The 23,403-nt window shown below is 34.7% G+C and overlaps 2 protein-coding genes and 1 pseudogene across 2 annotated transcripts; 1 reads left to right on the top strand and 2 right to left on the bottom strand.

Moving 5' to 3' along the window:
* The first annotated feature begins 1,680 nt into the window (after positions 1-1,680).
* LOC110258260 (olfactory receptor 10AG1-like) lies at positions 1,681-2,622 on the top strand (annotated as a pseudogene).
* A 6,948-nt stretch (positions 2,623-9,570) lies between these two features.
* LOC100512761 (olfactory receptor 10AG1-like) lies at positions 9,571-10,530 on the bottom strand. Its single transcript, XM_013987104.2, has one exon. The coding sequence runs from the start codon at positions 10,510-10,512 to the stop codon at positions 9,571-9,573; it is 942 nt and encodes a 313-aa protein (XP_013842558.2). The 5' UTR covers positions 10,513-10,530.
* An 8,628-nt stretch (positions 10,531-19,158) lies between these two features.
* LOC110258257 (olfactory receptor 10AG1-like) lies at positions 19,159-20,127 on the bottom strand. Its single transcript, XM_085003044.1, has one exon. The coding sequence runs from the start codon at positions 20,107-20,109 to the stop codon at positions 19,159-19,161; it is 951 nt and encodes a 316-aa protein (XP_084859170.1). The 5' UTR covers positions 20,110-20,127.
* Between the last annotated feature and the right edge of the window lie 3,276 nt (positions 20,128-23,403).

Here is a 23,403-nt window from a genome sequence, read left to right as displayed (position 1 = left end):
CCTGTTTTTACCAACTTTGTTGATAGTTTGCAAGCTTATTTCAAGTAATGTCTTCCTCCATATAAGGCTATCTTCAAGAAGCTGCATGCTCTAATACAACCCTTAGATGGTGGAATATGTGCAAGTCCTTTTATTCAGCACCATAAGTAGGATAACTGCAGAGACCACCAGGATGAATAACTTTGTGTTATTCAAGCACTTTGTGAATCAAACTCTTACAGAGTGCAACTGTGTGCTGTTGGTATCACAGAAATATTTGTACAATGTGTTTATTAGAGAGAGTGTGTTTGGAGACAACAGACTTCACGAAAGACTTGGATGACCTAAGAGAACCTGATAAAGGACCTGGGACACATGTGCCATTTATAGACCACTTTAGTGGAAAAGGTTGGAAATAGGCAAATGGGAGTTGGAAGGACAGCCTTCTGCTTGGACTCAAAAACCCTTTGATATTTCTTTTCCTCCATTACCATGTTTTGAACCAAAAGCATGGCTATAGATCCCAAGAATTAAAACTACAATGCAAAAGCAGTTTTTGAGATCTGATAAATATCTTTGTTACTGAGTAATTTATGACTTCTTTCAATTGAAAGAAAGTGACTATAAGAATTGTTAGTATACAGGAGTTCCCTATGTGGCTCTGTTAACTTATCCAACTAGAATCCACAAGGTTGCAGGTTTGATTCCTAGTCTCACTCAATGGGTTAAGATCAAGCATTGCTGTGAGCTGTTGTGTAGGTCGAAAATGTGGCTTGGATCCCATGCTGCTGTGGCTGTGGTATAGGCTAGCAGCTGCAACTCCAATTCAACCCCTAGCCTGGGAAACTAGAAAGGCTGCAGGTGTGGCTCTAAAAAGAAAAAAAAAAAAAAAAAAAAGAATTGTTAGAATGCAAAAAATCACAATCATCCCCAAATCACCTTTTCCAGCTTATTTTTTATATTATAACTCTATGGTATATCTAAAAGTAATTTGAGACTGCTTAAATCAAAATATGATTAAATAAAATTATTTTAAAAGTAATAATAGAAAAAAGAATTGATGGAAAAGGATATTACAAACCAATTTTGTCAAACCTCTTTGTATAATTAATGTCATTACTTTTATTTTTAATTTATTTTCATTAACTTAATTCAAATTAGATTTTGATATTCCTATCACAAAGCTAAATAACAAAACAACAATTTAATTGTGGGAACAAGAAAACACGGCCATCTCTCAGCAGATTTAATTCCTGATAGGAATGTTTTCCAATGGAATTTTTTTTTTCTTTCTAGGGCCACACCTGCAACATATGGAATTTCCCAGGCTAAGGGCTGAATCAGATCTGGCCTATGCCACAGCTACTGCAACTCAGGATCCCAGCCATGTCTGAAAGCTACACCCCAGCTCACACAACACTGGATCCTTAACCCACTGAGTGAGGCTAGTGATTGAACCCACACCCTCATGGATGCTAGCCGGGTTTGTTACCACTGAGCCACGATGGGGACTCCCACTGATGGATTATGTTTTGTGAGGTAATGAACTTTTTAAAAAAACTAACATTTAATGTCAATTTAGTTGTTTTGATAGGACTCATTCTTAATGACTTTGTGACTTATGAAAGCATAGTGTACAGACATATTTCATAGTTGAGCAAACTGCAGTTCAGGCAGATAAAATGACTTTGTGGGCTGAATTCTTTATTTTCACAGATGCTTAGGGACCAAATATCAGAAGGCAATTTCTCTTCTGTCATGGTGTTTGTTCTGGGATTTTCTGAACTTCCAAACCTCCAGGGGCTTCTATTTGGACTTTTCTTTCTCGTCTATATATTCATCTTAACAGGAAATGGTCTTATCATAATAATCACAAGGATGGACTCTGTTCTCCAAACACCCATGTATTTCTTCCTGGAAAATTTTTCCTCTCTGGAAATCTGTTATGTGTCTGTGACTCTCCCCAGGATTCTAATGAACCTTTGGACTCAAGAGAGAAGCATTTCTTTACTAAGCTGTGCCACCCAAATGTGCTTCTTCCTTGTTCAGGGTGCCACAGAGGCATTCCTTCTGGCAGTGATGGCCTATGACCGCTGTGTGTCCATTTGCAACCCTCTGCATTATGCATTATGCGTCCAGTTGGCTGTTGCTGCCTAGCTCAGTGGAATTCCGGTCCAGATAAGGCAGACATGTCAGGTGTTCTCACTGCCTTTCTGTGATTCCAACCAAATCCACCACCTTTTCTGTGACATCCCCCCATTGATCCAGCAGGCCTGTGGGGACACTGTGCTTAATGAGATATGTGTCTATATAGTTGCTGTACTATTTGCCATGATTCCTTTTCTACTGATACTGGGCTCTTATGTCCAAATAATTTCTACCATCTTAAAGTTGCCTTAAGCCACAGGTCGGTCCAAAGCCTTCTCCACCTGTTCTTCTCATCTGATAGTTGTGCTTTTGTTCTTTGGCTCTGTTACTATCACCTAGTTATGGCCCAAATCAAATCATTCTGCAGGAACTGGCAAAATGCTCTCCGTTTTCTACACTACTGTGACTCCACTCTTTAACCCCTTAATCTACAGGCTTAGAAATAAGGATGTAATTGCAGCTTTGAAGAAATTATTACTTAAGAATTTAGTGTGAGGATCTTGAAGTTCACTTTTAAATAAATATGGCTCATAGCTATCACAGAACTATGATTTAATTTCACTCTTCCTATGTTTACTGATAGTGTAATCATTCACAATTATTATATCACTTACAATTATTATGTATTTTTCATTCCCTGCCTAAAGTCACTTGTGACTGCATTTTAATAAGCAAATTATTTAATTTGCAAATGCTCAATTCTCTAGAATAAATCTACGTTTTTACAAAACATTATAAATTTACCCACCTACAACACTTTTAGATAATTTAAACTGTTAGAATTGTGTTTTAAAATGTGTAGAAGAAATAGGGTTTTTCTTTACAATTTTCAGCTACTAATGTATGCTGGCAATCTCATCTGTCTTTATGACACACATTATTTTCATGGTATGTTTACTCTAGATGTGTTGAGGGAGTGGATGCAAGACTAAATCTTAGATCATATGTTTAATTATGAAGCAAAATTTACAGACAGAGTAAAAACCTTTAATTGCACCCTCTTTCTTAGTACAAATTAGGAAAATGTTTCCATGTGTCTCTAGAGGGAGCTGAACGTCTGGCTCTTTGCTTCCCCCTTCTTTCCAGAGTCCATGGCAACTGACTATCAGAGATCTTATCTGGCTCTGTCACACTCCTTTAACTATATTCACCAGTTGCTGAAAGGCAATTCCAACTTCTTTACTATAGCTCACTAGATTTTTCAAAGTTGCAGTGGAAAGAAAATAAAGGCTTTGAGTATTCTCACACCATTGAAAAAGAACACATTTGAAACATAGAAAGGAAGAAAGAAAAGCTAAAACAAAGATTCACAGTTACTCAACCTCTAAAATAGTAATATACACACATAGAAAATGTCCACTAAGACCTGTCTGCAAATTATAATAAAATTAGTGTAACTGTAATTAATCTCGCCCATTTTATACTTGCTTTTTGTTTTGTTTTGTTTTTAGCCTCACCCAGCATATGCAAGTTCCTAGGCCAAAGACTGAACCCATGCCATAGCAGCTACCTGAGCCACTGCAGGGCTAACACCAGATCCTTAACCCACTGTGCCACAAGGGAACTCCACATCCTGGTTTTATTTATATGAAATAAGACTCTTTTTACCAGAGAGGACAGAGAAGAAATAATCAATCATGAACATCCTAATATGTAAAAAGACTTGGGGGATTTGATGTCACGTATAATTTCTTATTTCTAAAAATATTTATAAGTACTTGAGGACTGTATCATTGAATAACTGTGTCACTTTTAAGGTTCGACTCCTCTTGCAGGTATTTGCCCCTTCTGATAAGTTTCTTTTTATAAGGGGTTACACTCTAATTGTAATATTTGGTTAATAAGTTTGAATTTTCATTTCGAGGGCTTGCATTTTAACCTCCCATCAGTTATCACAGTGCCCAGTGTCATTTTGTTTTTATACATATATATGAGTGTAAATGTTATAATCTGCTTCATGGATTTTCTTGTATCAAGGATTGAACACATTCTCCATCGTCGTGATGATGATAGTATTGAAGATAATTAAGCTCTTTGTTTGAATGTACTTTTTTTCTCCTCTTAGATGAGCATATGACACAGTATAATGAAAACAGAACAAGTTCAGGAGCCAAGATAATAGATAACAGATTTTTATTTCTGATTTGTTCTCAACCCTGCATTCTTGACTAACTCAACTATTCTTTGTATCAATTTCTCTGCCAATAAAATGGTAATAAAGCCAGATATTATTATCTCATAGCAATATTATGAATATATAATGATGATTGTGGAGTTAAGGAGTTTTGTTGAAAATTCAAGTATATTGGAAAAGGAGACATTTGATGAAATCTAGTTTTTGAGAGGATAATGGCTACATATTTAAACATGAAAATTATTTTAGCATTAACCTAGCAATGCCAATGCAAATCATTCTATAATAGCTTACAAATTTCCCTGCCTTTTTAAACCTCTGTGCAGAGTTAATTCTGTTTTGACTTCTCGAGGTGTGCATGAGAAACTAGTTGGGCTCCTCGGCTTTCAGCATCTATTTTTGTTTGTAGACATGGAACATAATTTATCTGTATAGCAACTCTTAGATCACGCTGTTTTCTTTTATTTTTTATTTTTTTCTTGTTTCCAGACAATCGATTTTCAAAACCTCAGGCTCTCTAAAATATACAAACAACTTATACAACCCAACAACAAAAAAACCAACCACCCAATGGAAAAATGGACAAAAGACCTGAATAGACATTTCTACAAGGAAGATATACAGGTGGCCAATAAGCACATGAAAAAAATGCTCAACATCACTGATGATTAGAAAAATGCAAATCAAAACTACCGTGAGGTGCCACCTCACACCAGTCGGAATGGCCATCATTAATAAGTGCACAAATAACAAATGCTGGATAGGGTATGGAGAAAAGGGAACCCCCCCTGCACTGTTAGTGGGAATGTAAATTGGTTCAAGCACTATGGAAAACAGTATGGAAGTACCTTAGAAAATTATACATGAAACTACCATATGACCCAGCAATCCTACTCTTGGGCATATATCTGGACAAAACTTTCCTTGAAACATGTACCTACATGTTCATTGCAGCACTATTCACAATAGCCAAGACATGGAAACAACCTAACTGTCCACTGACAGATGAATAGATTAAGAAAATGTGGTGTGTATATATATATATATATATATATATATATATATATATACACACACACACATACACACGATGGAATATTACTCAGCCATAAAAACCCAAAATAATGCCATTTGCAGCAACATGGATGGAACTAGAGACTTTCATATTAGGTGTAGTAAGTCAGAAAGAGAAAGACAAATACCACATGACATCACTTATTTGGAATCTAATATATGACACAGACGAAACTTTCCATAGAAAAGAAACTCATGGACATGGAGAACAGGCTTGTGGTTGCCAAGGGCGAGGGGGAGGGAGTAGGATGGACTGGGAATTTGGGGTTGATAGATGCAAACTATTGCCTTTGGAGTGAATAAGCAATGAGATCCTGGTGTATAGCACTAGGAACTATGTCTAGTCACTTATGATGGAGCATGATAATGTGAAATAAAAGAATGTATACATGTATATGTGACTGGGTCACTTTGCTGTACAGTAGAATATTGACAGAACACAGTAAACCAGTTATAATGGAAAAAATAAAAATCAATAAAAAATCTCATGCTCTAGAATTGTTTTCTCACTAATTAACTAATTTTGATTTTTTGTAATATATTCTTCATTGTCATCTATTATCATTCCTTATCATACAGAAAGAAAGGAGATAATTCATTAAATGTTATCTTAGTTTAATTTCAGTTATAAATATGATCTCATTAAAAGAGAAAGTGCAAAGATACACAGAAGTCTCTTTTCCTTTTGTTATAGACTATGAAACAGTTTTCTAATCTTTGTATATACTTCCGAAATGGAAATCAAATGTATGTGGTGGCCCATTGATTAATTAGCAAACACACTGCTTTGACGAATATCTTGGCTGTCATAGAATAATGATCCTCGAGGAACACAATATATACCACTGTATGTTTATGACTATAATCATCAGAAATATAAATCGGTTGCATGACACTGTCTAGAAATTAACATCTACAATGTGTTGATGCTCATGCACATACACACATGTACACACACACTCACACACACACACACACACACACACACGATCATCTGCCTTACACATAAAAGGCATATGGCATATTACAGCAAAATTCAGCAATTCTCCTCCTTTGAATTTTCAGTATCATATTTCAAAAAATTGTATTTTATAATTTCTTTCTTTCTTATTCTACTGTTAGTCCACATGACAACCTTCCCTTTGTCTTCTAATTTTATTATGTTGATAGAGTCACAGTTTCCTCAGTCCCCATCTCACCACAGCATAGCTCGGAACAGCAGATGTTTTACAAATTTATTAAAGCAAAAGTACATCTTCAGAGAGAGAGAGAGAACTCATGTGCATGCAGGTTAAAAAAGAGTGCCAGACTCACTCTGCACTTGTCTTTATACCCCACAATGCAGATCCAAGTGAAGACCCAATTTCTCCTATCCTAGCCCCCTACACCATGCATGAGTAAGGCTAGGTGTTGTTTGATTTTTGTAGGGGGCATATTTGATCTGATTGGTCTTGGGCAATACCTTCTTTGCATGGGGAACATGTCAGAAAGAGGAGGCCTGAGGAATGGGTGACATTCCTTCTCTAGGAGGGAGTGACCCAGGCTGGTCAGTGTGGGGGAAGGGCCATTACAATGAGACATAGCCAGAGGCTTTTGGGTTTAATCTCCTTGAAATAGAAATAACAATTCTATTTCTCTGTAAATGCTCTGAACTAATTATCTGACTTAGTGAAGTTAAATTTAATTTGCATGTCTCTGCTGAAGGAACAATTTGTCAACATAAGTTACCTATAGCACTTTACTGTTTCAAGCAAAAACTGCAGTGTATATAATATGCATTAATACATACCATATAGTATACTTAAAAAAAAGAGAGAGTAGATGGTCTATCATTATGCCCTGCATATTCTTTAATATATAAGAAACCATAGCTATTAATGCAAATTCAAACTCTTAATATAGTCAGATGTTTTCCTTCCCAAGATCAAACTGTAAAGATTCTACATGCACCTCTGCTCCTCCCTTAACAACTGACTTCAGTCCAGGAAAGAAATATTTTTCTCCCGAGGAACCCATATACACATACACACAAACACATTCAAGCATGAGTCTTATGTAAATAAATGTTTGTGTTTGTGTTAATAAAGAAGATACCTTTTTAGGACTGTAAATGGATTGTTATAAGAATGATACAATTCAAATAATAAAATTTTGTCATGAAAATAAAGATATTTATAATTTAAAAAGCCCGTGTATTAGCTAAAAATATTTGTCATGTTTAAAGAATTTTTGGCATGCATTTTTGGTTTACTTTTATCACTGAATGAGTGAATATTTAGGTTTTTGTTTTTAAGTTTTCTATATAAGTGAGAAAACAATTTTTGATAGTGCTCACAGATTTGAGGGGTATGGAACTTCCTTATCTAGGAAAAAATAGTAATTACACTGCTCCAAGAACAGATACCTTATTTGCCTTTCCTTAAAATTTATTGAATCAGTTCACATCTTTTAAAGTTATTAATATATTTAAATATTTTCCCCTTGTTAGTTAACTCCTCTCTCTCAGCCTTTTTTATTTTTTATTTTTGTCTTTCTGTTGTTAGGTAGGAGAGACAGTGAAAATGATAGAACTTGAATATCTGCCACATTTCATTCCACATGTAATAGTGTCAGGAGTTATCTAATTTCTAATTGAAAAATTTCCTAGAATTTTTTTAGTTATTATGTTTCTCTTTCTTCTATTTATGTCCTGTCTCCAAACATCTCCATTATATTTTTATAGTTTCTGATAGAAACTATATATGAATAGAACTGATTTTTTTCACTTATGAACAAAAACTTTAAAAGCAGATACAAGAATCACCACATTCTTTTTTTACATTTAAGTACTGGTGACAGGTCATGAAAGATCTACTACCTGCATATACAAATAGTTCATTTGATAAGCATAAATACAGATAAGGTTCAACTACCTCAGTATAAACAGAGAACTAAAATAAGCAACTGATCATAACAATTTTTCTAATAATCAGTGGATACAGATTTATTATTTTTCATGTTTGTATGAAACACAGACTTATTGTAATAAACTATAAATATTAATAAAAAATAAGAAGACAATAATAAGTAATTTTACTTTGATATATATGCAATTAACATTGATTATTGTATTTACATTAATTACTTTCAATGTGTGCATGTATGTGGTATGCAAGTTTAAGCATATTTGTGTTTATAGCAGATATATTTAATTCAAGTTTATTTTTTCTCCCTGAATTTTGCATTGAAAGTGCTATCTCTAAGAAAACATTCTTAAAGCAACATGGATGGAACTAGAGAATCTCATGCTGAGTGAAATGAGCCAGAAAGACAAAGACAAATACCATATGATATCACTTATAATTGGAATCTAATATCCAGCACAAATGAACATCTCCACAGAAAAGAAAATCATGGACTTGGAAAACAGACTCGTGGCTGCCTGATGGGAGAGGGAGGTAGTGGGAGGGATCAGGAGCTTGGGGTTATCAGAGACAACTTAGAATAGATTTACAAGGAGATCCTGCTGAGTAGCATTGAGAACTATCTCTAGATACTCATGTTGCAACAGAACAAAGGGTGGGGAAAAAATGTAATGTATACATGTAAGAATAACTTGACCCCCTTGCTGTACAGTGGGAAAATAAAAAAAAAGAAAATATTCTTAAAACTATGCTTGTGGATTTCTCTTATAATTATATGCAAATATTTTAATAGTAATATTAATTTTAACAAATTGTTACTATGTGGAAATATTTAATCTGATATAAACATAAATCATGATTAATATGTTCTGTTATTTATATGCTAAAATCATTTAAAATGCTACATTCCCAATGAAAGATATTTTTCTCTTAGAATTGACTTCTTGTATAGTCGTTACTAAATCAAAATATTTTTATTTAATGTTCATTGCCAACCTGCTTCTTAAAATGGCTGTTACGATTCTATGGAAATAAATGACAGAGTTTCCAAAAAGGGATTGATTATTGTATATGACAATTGACTATTGCATAAATCATTGTTAAATTTCTTACTGAGAGGGGACACTGCACAGTAAACTTATAGAATTACCAGGGGAATGATTTGTTATTCACTGTCAGGTACATAAATGTATTATGTGAGACATTAAACATTACAAGTAATTTTAATTTGGAAAAAATGATTGTATAAACAGAGTTAAACATGTTAAAATTCCAATACCAATATATAAAGAATCAATTTCTGTAAATACAACTTAGTTTTAATAAGGTAAATTATTTACATAGTAGTTTTCTCAGTGCCCTTACAACATCCTTGTTCCTTAGACTGTATATCATGGGGTTAAACATAGGAGTCACAATAGTGTAGAAGAGAGAAAGCACTTTGTCAGTTCCTGCTGAGTGGCTGGTCCTGGGTCTTAAATAGGTAATCATGCCTGATCCAAAGAACAACACAACAACCATAAGATGAGATGAGCAGGTGGAAAAGGCTCTGGTGCGACTTGTGGCTGATGACAATTTGAGGATGGTGGAGATGAGTTTGCCATAGGAGACAAGGATCAAGAGAAATGGAACTGTGACAAATAACACAGCAACTGTGAAGACCATCATTTCATTTACAAAGGTGTCCCCACAGGCCAGCTTGAGTATTGGGGGGATGTCACAGAAGAAGTGGTTGATGAGGTTAGAACCACAAAAAGGCAAAGAGAAAATCTGAAACGTCTGCCCTATCTGGACTGGAATTCCACTGATCCAGGAGCCAGCCACCAGCTGGATACACATTTTGTGTTTCATGATTAGAGGATAATGCAGAGGGTTACAAATGGCTACATAGCGGTCATAGGCCATCACAGCCAGAAGGAAACATTCTGTGGCTGCCAGCACAAGAAAGCAGCACATCTGTGTAGCACAGGCAACGAAAGAAATTGTTCTTTTCTGGGTCCAAAGATTAATGAGCATTCTAGGGAGAGTAACTGACGCATAACAGATTTCCAAAAAGGAAAAATTGCTGATGAAATAGTACATGGGTGTCTGGAGAGCAGGATCCAGTTTTGTTATTAAAAATATGATGCCATTACTTATCAGGATAATGACATAGATGACTAAAAACAACCCAAAAAGAAACCACTGAAGATGGGGAACATCAGTAAAGCCCAAGAGAACGAATTCCATCAATTTAGTTAGATTTTCTTCTGATGGTTTTTCTTGGTGTTTCATCTGTGGAAAGGATACATTTAGTATATGCTGTTAATTTTAACTTCATGAATTAGTGTCCGTTCTCTAATGGAAATTGGTTTTCCTATTCACTGTCAGTGTTTCTAATTTAATAATGTTACTATATATGTATGTTACTATATTTTTTCTGTTTTCTGTACTTATATCCTATAGATTATCACTGTAAAAACTCCCCTAAAATGTCCTTTAAGGTCATTCTTTCTGAATACAGCCCAGAATAAATCAACTTATTCTCAGCTCAGCACAGACACTGGAAAAAATGGTGATAGTCAATAGTCAAATATAGATCCAGAGAGTTGCCATATTATCTCACTTGTAATTATGCATGTTTCCTGATGGTCTTATTGTACTTCTCTGTGATTTCCTCCGTAATTTTTACTAGGACTATATCAGAAATTATCTTCCCCATACATTTTCAACTGCATATTTCACCATTTATCCCCTTCCTATCACTTTATCTTAAGCACATATGCCCTTGTATATGATTCATATGATTAGGCAGTAGACAGAGAGAGGCAGAGAGAGAGAAAGTGAGAATATTTTCTTTCACAGCACAAAGGAGAATAAAACATATCTTATGGTAGAATATTAAGTGGAAGGTATAAGAGAGTTTTACCTTGGAAACATTACCTAGGAACAAAGATACAGAGAGAAATAATCAATAGAAAAATTCTCTTGTGGTTCAGCAGGTTAAGGATCCAGCACTATCACTACCATGGCACGGCTTTGATCCCTGGCCCAGGAACTTCCACATGCTATTGGTGCAGGGTTGGGGGGATCAAGAGAGTAACCCTAGGAAAATGGATAGCTTGGAGTGTGTTCATTACCTGTGTGTATGTGTGTGGGCAGAGGGAGAAAATATATTGCCTTTATGTTTCACCCTACGTGCTGTTGTTGCCTTTGTGGTTCCTCATAAATATGCGAAATAGCAGTTTCTAAACTCACTTTTCTTAGAGCTAAAAGTATCAAAAATTTGTAATGAGGGATAACTCGATCATTTGCAGGTTGGTTTTGTGATTGAAAGTCAGTGGCTTTTTTTTTTTAATTGGACTTGACTTCGAATCCTAACTTCATGATTTATTACCTGTGATATTAAGCAATTGTTTACATTTTCTAAAGTTTTATTCCTTATTTATGATAATTAAATGACATACTATTGGTAAAAAATTAACTATCAATTTTAATATGATTACTTATTAGTTACAGTTCTATAATGATTATTGTGAAATATGTTCTTTTTTTTTTTTTTTTTTTTTTTTTTTTTGTCCTTTTGCCTTTTCTAGGGCTGCTCCTGTGGCATATGGAGGTTCCCAAGCTAGGGGTCCAATCCGAGCTGTAGCCGTCAGCCTACGCCAGAGCCATAGCAACGCAGGATCCGAGCCGCATCTGCAAACTACACCACAGCTCATGGCAACACCAGATCCTTAACCCGTTGAGCAAGGCCAGGGATTGAACCCACAACCTTGCGGTTCCTAGTCAGATTTGTTAACCACTGAGCCACCATGGGAACTCCCGAAATATGTTCTTAAATACAACAAATTTACTAGCAAAATTGTGTTATTGAGTTACTTGTTAGTAATTACTTTTTTTCATTTTTTTCCTTTCATCAGAGTCAGGAGTAGAATAAAATAAGTATAGTCCTTGTGTACAATATTTGAGGCACTCACTCATTTCCAGAGCTGACTCTGCATTGAGACATCTTAAATGTCAGTTTCTCCTTAGATATTGCACCCCAAACATCTATTGACTCAAGATTGGTCCAAGCTCTGCCTGTCATTTCTCCATCTTGTGCATTTGGACTTTGCCCACCAACATAGTGTAAGTATAGTGTCCTGGACAAACAATATAGTTCTATCTGGATGGTCAGAATTGAATTATGGCTTCACCATATACTAGTTGTGTGACCTCCTGCATATTACTTAATCTCCTTGTGTCACTCTTTTCTCCATTCACAACTTAGCTAGCAACTATACCAACACTTAGGGTTGTTATAACTATTAATGCAATCAATACATATGAAACAACTTGAGAAGTCCTGGCATATATAAAAGTCTATTGAAAAGCTAGCTATTATTGTTGTTATGAAAAACTAAGTTTTTGTATGACTGCGTCATTGTTTATGTATGACTGGGTCACTATGCTATATAGCAGAAATTGGCACAACACTGTAAATCAACTGTACTCTAAGAAAATTAATAAATTTTAGCAATCTAAATTTTATTCTCTACTTAAGCAAAATGAAAAAATTTTCTGTAATTTAGTTTCTTGTCACATGGTTAAATGAATGAGATTTTAAAGCAATCATCAGAGTGTTAGAAAAATTCCAGGCTCTTAAAATGTGAATTCTATGCCAAGCTTTTTGTTACTAAAATCATTATTTCTCATCTGTTACAATTTGGCTAATCCCTTTTGTACGCCTTTTATTTTGCTAACACCACATGATCTGAAAGGTAAGGACTGTGATTATTTTCCAACTTGGGATCAATTTAGATCTTAGAAAATGCTTGTACAACTAATAATACAGTGTTTAGTATTTGATTCTGAACTAAGTAAAGCAATAGACACTTTTAAATGAAGTCATCATTCTTAAAAAGGAGGAAAAGGAGATTTTATATATAATAAGAATAACATACCAATCTTTATGTATCACTTGCAATTTATTTTTGTTGTTGTTTATTTATTTGTTTTTTGCTTTTTTTAGGGACGAACCTTTGGTTCATGGAAGTTCCCAGGCTAGGGGTCAAATAGGAGCTACAGCTGCTGGCCTATTCCATAGCCATAGCAATGCTGGATCTGAGTGGCGTCTGTGACCTACACCACAGCTCACAGCAATGCCAGATCCTTAACCCACTGATTAAGGCCAGGGAACGAACCCTCATCCTCATGGATACTAATTAGATTTGTTTCTGCTCTGCCACAACAGGAAATCCCTATGTATCACTTTTATAAATGAAAAAATTAACATAAATGGTTTCCTCCTTATTTCATAAATATAATTATTCTAGTGCTGAATAGAATATAATTTCTGACTGTACAAATCCAACATTTTGGTGATGAAATCTTGTATAACATGAAATAGGCAAGATTTGTGTATGTATTTCTTAAGAGTGAAATAAAGCACACTTCAAACATGTTTGTATATGAGATATAAATTAGCAACTTAATCCTTGAAATTAACTTAAAATAAATATTGACTTAAGACAATTTTTATTATTAGTCCTCAAATATATCTTTTTTTTTCTTTAAAATAGTTGTTTGTTGGATTCCCCAATGATTGTAATCCTATTTTATGGATTGCTTTACTTCAGCTATCCTATTACAATATTAAGCTGAATACATAAATGTAACATTTATTAGTTACAATATATTGGCTTGAAATTAAGCTTCCGGTAATATTATCTACACCTAGAAAAAAAATTACAATCTTTACAATTTATAGTATTCAAAATGATGTAATACTGTTATTTATTGCCATTATTTTGTTGTAAATATTATTTCATAGAATAAGAAATATACAGGAGTTGTTTTTTAAAAAGTACACATTTTCTACCAGGTGTTAAATATTATTTTTACATTTTAAAATACGAAGTAAAGCTTAATTTCAGTATAAAGTAATTTTTTACCTTTCTTGAGATGTTGCTGATTTTTCTCACTAGAGAGAATTTGAATATTTAAATTACTGCAGGTGAAATTACTTGTATCTCAAGGCTCTTCAATCCACCTTTAAAATACCCTGTTCTTTCTAAACATAAAGTACTTTCAAAGTAAAAATAGTTATCTCTACCCCAGGGATCTCTTCCACCTGATACATTTAAATTTCTAATTAGAACCATCACTTTGGTATACTCTGATTTGTTGTATAGTATTTTCCCCAGATTGCTCTCACTCTGCCCATACTACTTTTTCTTCAGCCTCTCCATGGAATAGGGGGTACAGTGCATTCTATTTCCTAGATACAAATAGGGTGTTGATTAACATTATTTGGGACCATTCAAAATTGACCCATATCCAATTATTACCTTATTGATTATGAATATGTCACATGGATCCAACTGTTTGATAGGTTCCTTAATTCCTAGTTAGAGGGTTGGCCTGTGTATTTGTTGTGATACATGTTCTGATGGCAAATATTTTTCTCTACACAACTAGCATGGCATTGACTTCAGCAACCCCAAATTTAGCCATCGAATATATGAAATGTAGCTCAAAATTAAAAATTTAACCCAAGATTAATCAGAATAGGAGAAAAAATTTCCTTCCTTTTGCAGCCTGTCACCATCCTTTCCTGAATTTATTTTATATTTTTAAGGTGTGAATGCTTTTGAACTTTACATATGATCAAATGAGGATCTGGAATACGTCCAGCTAAGATACTGGGGAAGATACCAAACCAATAGTCTGTGAGTTGTCGGCTTCAAACGTGGGGAGGAGAATTTTTTTCAACAGTTAAATTGTTTAAATACCTTGGCTTAGAGCCAATTTTTCATGACAAAAAAAAATGGGAGGTTACTTCCTATTATTCAGTAAGTAGTAATTTATAAGAGTCTATGATTATGAGGAGACAATATTTGCAAGACACATATATAACAGGGAGTATTTGGAAAGATAGTTACAAAGCATCAGGAACTACCTGGCAGTGATTATTCCCATAATCTGAGAGAGGAGTGAGTGGTGGGAAAAGTTTCACATGTGGACCAAAGGTGACAGACAGAGCAAAGCAAGAGTGTGGGAGCCCGGCCAGGACTGAGCTGCTGAAGATGCTCGTCCAAGCTGTTCAGCTATGTTGAATTGGAGTCCTAAAACCCCGTAATTGGGACAGTGCAGTATTATGCATAAATAGAGAAATCTTCTGATGGAGTAGACTAGAAATTCCAGAAAAGGCTCAAATACAAGTGAGAATTTTTCATTTAATAAAGATAACCTACCAAATTGGTAAAATACAGACATTTAAAATAAAGGATATTGGGACGACTGGGCAGGAAAAAACAGCAATCTTTTCTTAATACCTTATGCTATATAGGAAAAACCCCAAATGACACACAGATTTAAATATTTTAGAGGGTGAGGTGATGAAAGCATTCTAAGAAAAAGGTTTTATAGTTTTGGAATCATTTTGGAGTAAGCACAGTTTGACATTCTTTAGAATGCAGGACACAAAAATTGAAACAAAAACACCTGTGTTCAAATAAATGATTCTGGATAATTAAAAGAAATCCCATAAATAAATTAAAATAGAATTTATATAATGGAAAAAATAATTATACCTTGGATCTGAAATAACATGCTCTTGGCTCATTCTTGAATATGGAGAAAAAATTCAAAATAGAATAAAAGACGAAAAAGCTGAAGTAACAGTTCACAAAAAGGAGATATAAATTATCCTTTCAAGAAAGGGACAGATACACAACTTCATTTATGAAAAAAAAAAACTAATTACATTGTAATCTGAACAATGATTTAGTCTTTAAAATATCTGAGACATTTTCCTATGCATTGTGTATGTGGAGAGGAAGCAGGCACTATTGACCAATATCACATTTGTGTTTACTTGAACTAATCAATAAAGCATGCAAAGATATGAAGATATGCAATAGCATGATATTGCAACAAATTTGTGCTTGCAAAAGATTGTGGGACTCTTAAGTGTGAATAATCACATGGGTTGTCTAACTTAATGAGGCAATTTTGATATTGTTTTCTATTCTTTCTTATACCAGAGCTATGGTGCCTTCAAAATATGAGGTTTATAATTTACCAAATTTATGAAAATTATCAAATTAATTATAGTGCTAGTAACAAAAAGCCTAACAGTGCATGTTAACCAGAGAAGGATGTCATGTCTTCATTTGTTTTAAATGTTGGAGAATTATATGTGATGTAGTTTTTGGTAAGTCCATTTATAGAAATATTGATTCATTTGTCCAAAACAATACAATACTATCACCAATCTTTTTTTTTTTTCTTTATGCCTTTTCCAGGGCCACACCCGCAGCATATGGAAGTCCCCAGTCTAGGGGTCCAATCAGAGCTATAGCTGCTGGCCTATGCCACGCCCACAGCAGCATGGGATTCCAGCTGCATATGCAACCTACACCGCAGCTCACAGCAACGTCAGATCCTTAACCCACTGAGCAAGGCCAGGGATCGAACCCGCAACCTCATGGTTCTTAGATTCGTTAACCACTGAGTCGTGATGAGAACTCCACTATCACCAATCTTGAATCATATTTCTATTGATGATGATGATGATTTTTTTAGGTAAAACACAATTTGTATTTCTGATTTAGTTTCAGGAAAAAATAGAAGTGTGACATAAATATAATAAAGGATATTATGTTTTTCTTTTCATTTTAAACATGTTCATTTAAAAAAATTGGAAATAGAAACATAGAAAAAATACATACTTAATGAGTATTCTAAATTCTGCTTTTTACCTTAATGGAAATATTCTGAACGCTATCATTATGGCTTGTTCACTCAAAAATATGCTCCATCTTAAATGTAATGGCATTTTGATTAATTTCTGTCAATCTTTGGTTTTTCTCCATATGAAATTATCTCAAACATATTCCAATCCACATTTGACATTGTGAGTAATGCAAAAATGGACATTCTTGGACGTGTCCCCCAAAATCTTGTCCAGTATTTAATGACTGGATAAAATATACTATATTTTTTTAGTAAACAGTCTCTAATCAAGAGCAAATATGAGACCTACTTAAAAATTAGTTTCTTTTTCTCTTTTCCTTTTTCTCTTTTTTAGGTCCACACCTGTGGCATATGGAAATTCCCAGGCTAGGGGTCAAATCAGAGCTGGAACTGCCTGCCGGCCTACATCACAGCCAGGGCAACATCTGCTCTGAGCCGGCTCTGTGACCTATGCTACAGCTCACTTTTATCTGGAATCTAATATATGGCACAAATGAACTCCTGTTACACCAATCTTTACATTTTTTTCTCACATGCCAGGAAAGCTTAGGATTTCTTCAGTGAAGCGGCTTTAAGACATTGCAGTCGAGGCCGTGAAGTGTTACGTGGTTGATGTACTCCAGTTTCAAATATGTTTCAGCCGAGAACACCTTCCTTTTGCTTACCTTGTCATTTGCACTACTAAAAAAATAAAAAAATAAAAAAAAAACTTTAACAAACACTTTTGAAGAAACAGGTAGTAGTCATTCTTGGGCAAATATTATTTTTACAAAATTAGATTTCATTGATACAGTGTTTTTTAATAAAAGAATAAATATTTAAATTAAAAACAAAACACTGCCTTCAAAAGGACACAATTTATTCCAGAGGATTCAGAGTTAAACACTTTTTCTTTTTTTTTTTTTTTGGCCATACCCTCAGTATATGGAAGTTCGCAGGCCAGGGACTGAATGAGAACCACAGGATAATGTAACCCACTGTGCTGGGCTGGGGACCACCCAAGCATCCACAGCAACCCTGGCAGCTGCAGTCGGATTCTTAACGCATTGCACTACAGTGGGAACTCCTAAAGAAAAACACTTTAATGAAACATTGTTTACATGGTGTATTACTTTCCTCCATCTACTCTAACAAACGATCGGAAATTGAGTCGCTTAAAACAACAAAAATTCGCCTCACATTTCTGGAAGCCAGAGCCCAAAATCACAGTGCTGGCAGGATTTCTCTCCAAAGAGAAGAAATCCTGGTCAGGTGGGAAGAGCATGTGGAGAAGGCTTTGCTTCATGGTTGCATCACTCCCATTCACTGCTTCCATCTTCATGTGATGTTCTCTGCATCTCTGTATCTCTTTTCTTAACTTCATCTCTCTTTCTGACCCTTATAAGAACGAAGAACACTGGTCATAGGATTTAATGCCCACCTTAAACTAGGATAAGCTTATTTCACACTCCTTCGCTTAATTACAGCTACAAAAATTCACATTTGCAGATTCTAAATGGACACATATTTAGAGGGGCCATCATGAACCTAACACACATTGACATGGATTTATAGTGAAAATTTCCAAAATTTCTAATACTAAATAGACATTACCAAAGTAAAACTTGAAGCTACAAGAGGAAGAAAATGATGTTAGGAGAGAACAATCAGGGTTGGCATAATAAAGGAAGGAAGACAAAAATTTGTAGTCTTAAAGGTACATGGACAATTGCAAGACATAGAAACAAAGAAAAAAAAATGCAAGACAACATTGATTCCCCTGCTCCCCCCATCTTTGGCTGCTGCTGTTTTTTTTTTTTTTCCTCATTGGTTAAATCCAATGATAGGTACAGAGAAAGGCAGAAAATATATCTGAAGTGAAGGGAAAGATAAAGAAAAGTTCTCACAGAGCATAACCCTAACCCTTGGTTATATGATGCTCTGAGTTAATGATAATGCTCAGGCAATCTCTTAACTCAATGGTTCCCAGTGAGGGGAAAGATGGGTCTTCAGATTAGATGGTTGCCATGGAGATAAAATTTGTGCTTTGATTACCCAGAAGCTCAATACTATGAAACAAAATCCTTTAACATAATGCAAGGTGGCAGTGATGATATTAACTATCATTTTTTAGGAACATAGAAACACAAAAATAAATCTTTCTGATGTATTTACATGACAAAGATAAGCAATCCCCTTCTGTAATGTTGAGTCTTTAAATCAGGTTAATAACTTAGTTAGTAGTTTTCTCAGTGCCACCATGATGTCTTTGTTCCTCAGAGTATATATAATGGGATTCAAGGTTGGGATCAAAACAGTGTAGAAAAGAGAAATCAGTTTCCCAGTCCCTTCGGCTTGATTTGGTTTGGGTTGCAAATAAGTGATGCTTGCTGTTCCATAGAATAAAACCACAACAGTCAGGTGGGAGGAGCAGGTGGAGAAGGCTTTAGCCCTTCCTCTGGCTGATGACAGTTTCAGAATGTTGGAGATAATGTGGCCATAGGAGACACCGATCAACAGAAACGGAACCATAATAAACACCACAGCAACTGCATAGACTGCTATCTCATTCACAAATGTGTCCCCACAAGCAAGCTTGAATATTGGGGGGAGGTCACAGAAGAAATGATTAATTGTATTGGACCCACAAAAGGGCAGAGAGAAAATCTGCCATGTTTGCCCAATTACGACAGGAACCACACTGAGCCAGGAAGCAGTGACCAGCTGGACACAGACCTTGTGATTCATGACGAGACAGTAGTGAAGAGGGTTACAAATGGCCACATAGCGGTCATAGGCCATCACGGTCAGAAGCAGACACTCTGAGCCTCCAAACATGAGGACGAAACACATTTGTGTAGCACAAGCAATGAAAGAAATGTGTCCTTTCTGGGTCAAAATGTCCATGAGCATCCTTGGGATAGTTACTGTTACATAACAGATTTCTAAAAAGGAAAAATTGTTGAGAAAAAAATACATGGGGATATGGAGAGTGGAGTCAATTCTTGTTATCAGTATTATGACGCTATTGCACATCAGGATGGTCAGGTAGATGACTGAAAATATCCCGAAAAGGATCCACTGGAGATTGGGAATATCGGAAAAACCCAAGAGAACAAATTCCATTATTGTAGTGATGTTTGAGTTTTCTGGTTTTAATTTGTTCCCCATCTGCAAATATGGTAAATTCAAGATGGTTAATTAATTAATGCTTTTCCTGTTCTATTAATTGGATTAAATGTATGAGTTTATTTATAAAGTCTCTTAAAGTATTGTCACTGTTGCCTTGCTCTGTTTCTAAGAGAAGAGATTTGAAACCTTAGAAATGAACTGATGTGTGGTTAAAATCAATCTAAGAAATAAAATCATATATTTTACACTTGGATGTAATAATACCAGAAATAATAAGTGTGCATTAGTACTTAATGTCTATTAAGAGGCATTAATTTCACCTCTATTAAAAGTGGAATTATGATACAGGTTTTTTTTCTATTGTTTTTCCTTGGAGCCATCATTTTCTTTTCTGTATTAGTTGACTTATTCCCTCTTCTTTCAATTCAAAGCTTTTCCCTTAAAGCATTTGTTTAATTCTTATTCAAAATGTTCTAAGTCCTTCCATTTACATTCCAATGAGAATCAATTTTCTTAAAGCAATCTTTTGTTAATGAGGGAATAAATGTGTGTAATATTATTGTTCTCTTTTTTGTGTCTTTCCCATTAGTTTTGCTAAATATGGAAGGACTTAGTCCCATCAAACTATCCAATAGTTTTCCCTATTTACACCCACCATACAGTGTATGACAAATAAGAATTAACCTTTGACTCAATTCATATATATTATCCATTTATTATAAATATTAAAATATTTTTCTCTTTACTTATGTGAGATTCTGTGATCTGTTGTCATAGATCTTGTAGCAAAATACAACTCCTTTCCTCTATTTTTCCTTTGCAATTTTATCTAAGAAATGAAACTTGAATTAAATACTATTACTTCTGGACATAAAAATGGTCAAAGTATATGAGTGACACTAAAATGCACACAAACACATATGCTGTCTTACATCACTTCATGTTCATGTCATTCAGTAGCAGGCAGTCAACACTTACTGACAATCCTCCTTACACTTTACTGACATTTGTTCTCTAACTTCCCCAAGCCAATATATATTTCCCCATTTCATTAAATCTGCTATACCCATTTCCACCTTTCATCCCATGAACTATTGTTTTTGTCTTAATACTTTGACAAATAAAACACAAATATTCTACCATATTTCCCTATTTCCATTAACACTAGTTTTCAAAATTACCTTAAGTGAATATTTTAATTATAAATGTCATTATTATTATAATTTGACATACATCTAATTTTATTTGACTATTAAGTAGGTTAAGAATCATATTAGTTAGCATAAGCCATTAACTTGTTTTCAGATAAAGATCACAGAATTTCATAATTTCCTGTATTTTTCTTTGTATCTTGAACCTCAGATTTAGAACTATTCTTAAATAAAACAGGATAAAAGCAAAATTATAGCTTACCTCATGGATTTGCATGAAGCAGTCTATGCGAGTGTGGGCGTTTTTTAATTTTAATTTTATTTTATTTACTTATTTATTGTCTTTTTGTCCTTTTAGGGCCAACCCATTGGCATATGGAGGTTCCCAGGCTAGGGGTCTAAACAGAGCTGAAGCCACCAGCCTATGCCAGATCCACAGCAACCTGGCATCCAAGCCACATCTACGAGCTACACCATAGCTCACAGCAATGCCGGACCCTTAACCCACTGAGCAAGGCCAAGGATTGAACTCACAACCTCATGGTTCCTACTTGGATTTGTTAACCACTCAGCCACAATGGGAACTCCGTGCGTGTTTTTTCAACCTGTAAATTTTTACCCTGCTTTGAATCAGGAAGTCACTGTCATTCTACAATATTCAGGCGAATTTTGAACATCAGCTGCTCTTAAATAGGACATAGTTTGGCTCACCCTGGGGAACATCTTCTCTGGTGTATCAACTTAATTTCTACAAGACTCCTTCTGTTTGGCAATCACCTGAATTTATTTTTTAAAACTATTTTCTCTGCAGATGAACCATCCTTCTCTGGGCAAAAACCTCCCCCTTCGTAGGGGTAGAAACTTAGTGGAAAAATACCACTTTCTCATCTGGTAGTATTTTCTGGAAAAAGTTTAAAAAAATTCTACTTATTGTATTTCAGACTTTTAATAATCAGGGTGGACTTGGCCTTTGCTGTTTTTACTCCAATAATTTACCCCTAGAATTTTCATACCTTTAGAAAAATGTGTCTCATGTTTTATCACATGAATGTAATATGCTTGGTCTCTTCACTATATCAGGTTGTGAGATCCCTTTTCAGAAATGGAACTTTTTGTTCTTAGATTAACTTTTGTGGAAATTAGAGCACATTTTATCTGCTGACAAAAATTTAGATAGTTCTATTTATCTGTAGGATGTTTACTTAGGCATTAGTGAAGGTATCTAGCTGATTCAAAATCAAGACATCTTAAAAATAATCATTTTAAAAGAAAAAAAAACATGTTTCCATCATTCACTTTCAAGGAAAATAAACATATATGAATAACCAAAACAAAAATTAAACAAGATTATTTAAGGAAAATAAAAGAGGCTTTTCTGTCAAAAGCCCTTTTCCATTTTAGCAACTTCCAGGAAAGTATGGAGGTAATATATCAGGTACGAAGTTAAAAGTCCAATATCCACTTCTATTTATCATCATATTCATTTCTTCCTATTTTTAGATGCTTTGACAATTTGAAACACTATTAGTGTTTCTAAAACTGGCTTTTTTTTGGTATTTTAAGCCTTCTCTTCACTCTTTACAGCATGCCTCTCACACGTTGACCCTCTGAACTCTTTCTCAGGACTGATTTGGTATCCATGTAGGTGTTCCTTGTTGATTTAAAAATGAGAACTGCACTCAGGGATTCGCCTCACATAATGTTGTCAGCTACTTACAGGCTGGGACAAATTGAACATCCATTGTCTATTGGATTTTACTGATCTAATCCTGATTCTATAATTAGGATAATAAATTGGATATTTCATTATTCCATTAAATATCACCATCCCTTTAAAACAAAGCTAAAAACTGAGACAAGGCATCAAATGTATTAGCAGTTAACAAAATAAAGAAGCATCTTGCAAACATATCACAGTACAATTTTTGCTGTCAGTGATGAAGAAACTCTGACTGTGTTCATCTAAGAGTCCCCATTGCCAAGTTCTCTTGGCAGCATCCTCTTGGATCTTCAGCATGCAGAAAACTGAGAAGGAAAGAGAGACAGAAAATAAGGAAGCAAAGATATTCGTAAGAGCCTTTATGTATAATAGGCATATCACATCTATCTACATGTCAATCCACTGTGACCTGATTTCATTAGGAGAAGGTTAGGGAATGTTGTTTACTATATGTCAATAAAA

This window comes from Sus scrofa, chromosome 1, assembly GCF_054392235.1.
Source record: "Sus scrofa isolate SSC_HxYL_T2T_F1_AM1 chromosome 1, Sscrofa_HxYL_maternal_Yorkshire_Landrace_v2.0, whole genome shotgun sequence".
Lineage (NCBI taxonomy): Eukaryota > Metazoa > Chordata > Mammalia > Artiodactyla > Suidae > Sus > Sus scrofa.
Note: the sequence above shows the minus strand (reverse complement) of the source record. Positions and strands in the feature narration are given on the sequence as shown.

Bases quoted from the DNA above. Each gene is read 5' to 3' on its own strand.
- LOC100512761 (XM_013987104.2), bottom strand. From the start codon at position 10,512: ATGAAACACCAAGAAAAACCATCAGAAGAAAATCTAACTAAATTGATG.
- LOC110258257 (XM_085003044.1), bottom strand. From the start codon at position 20,109: ATGGGGAACAAATTAAAACCAGAAAACTCAAACATCACTACAATAATG.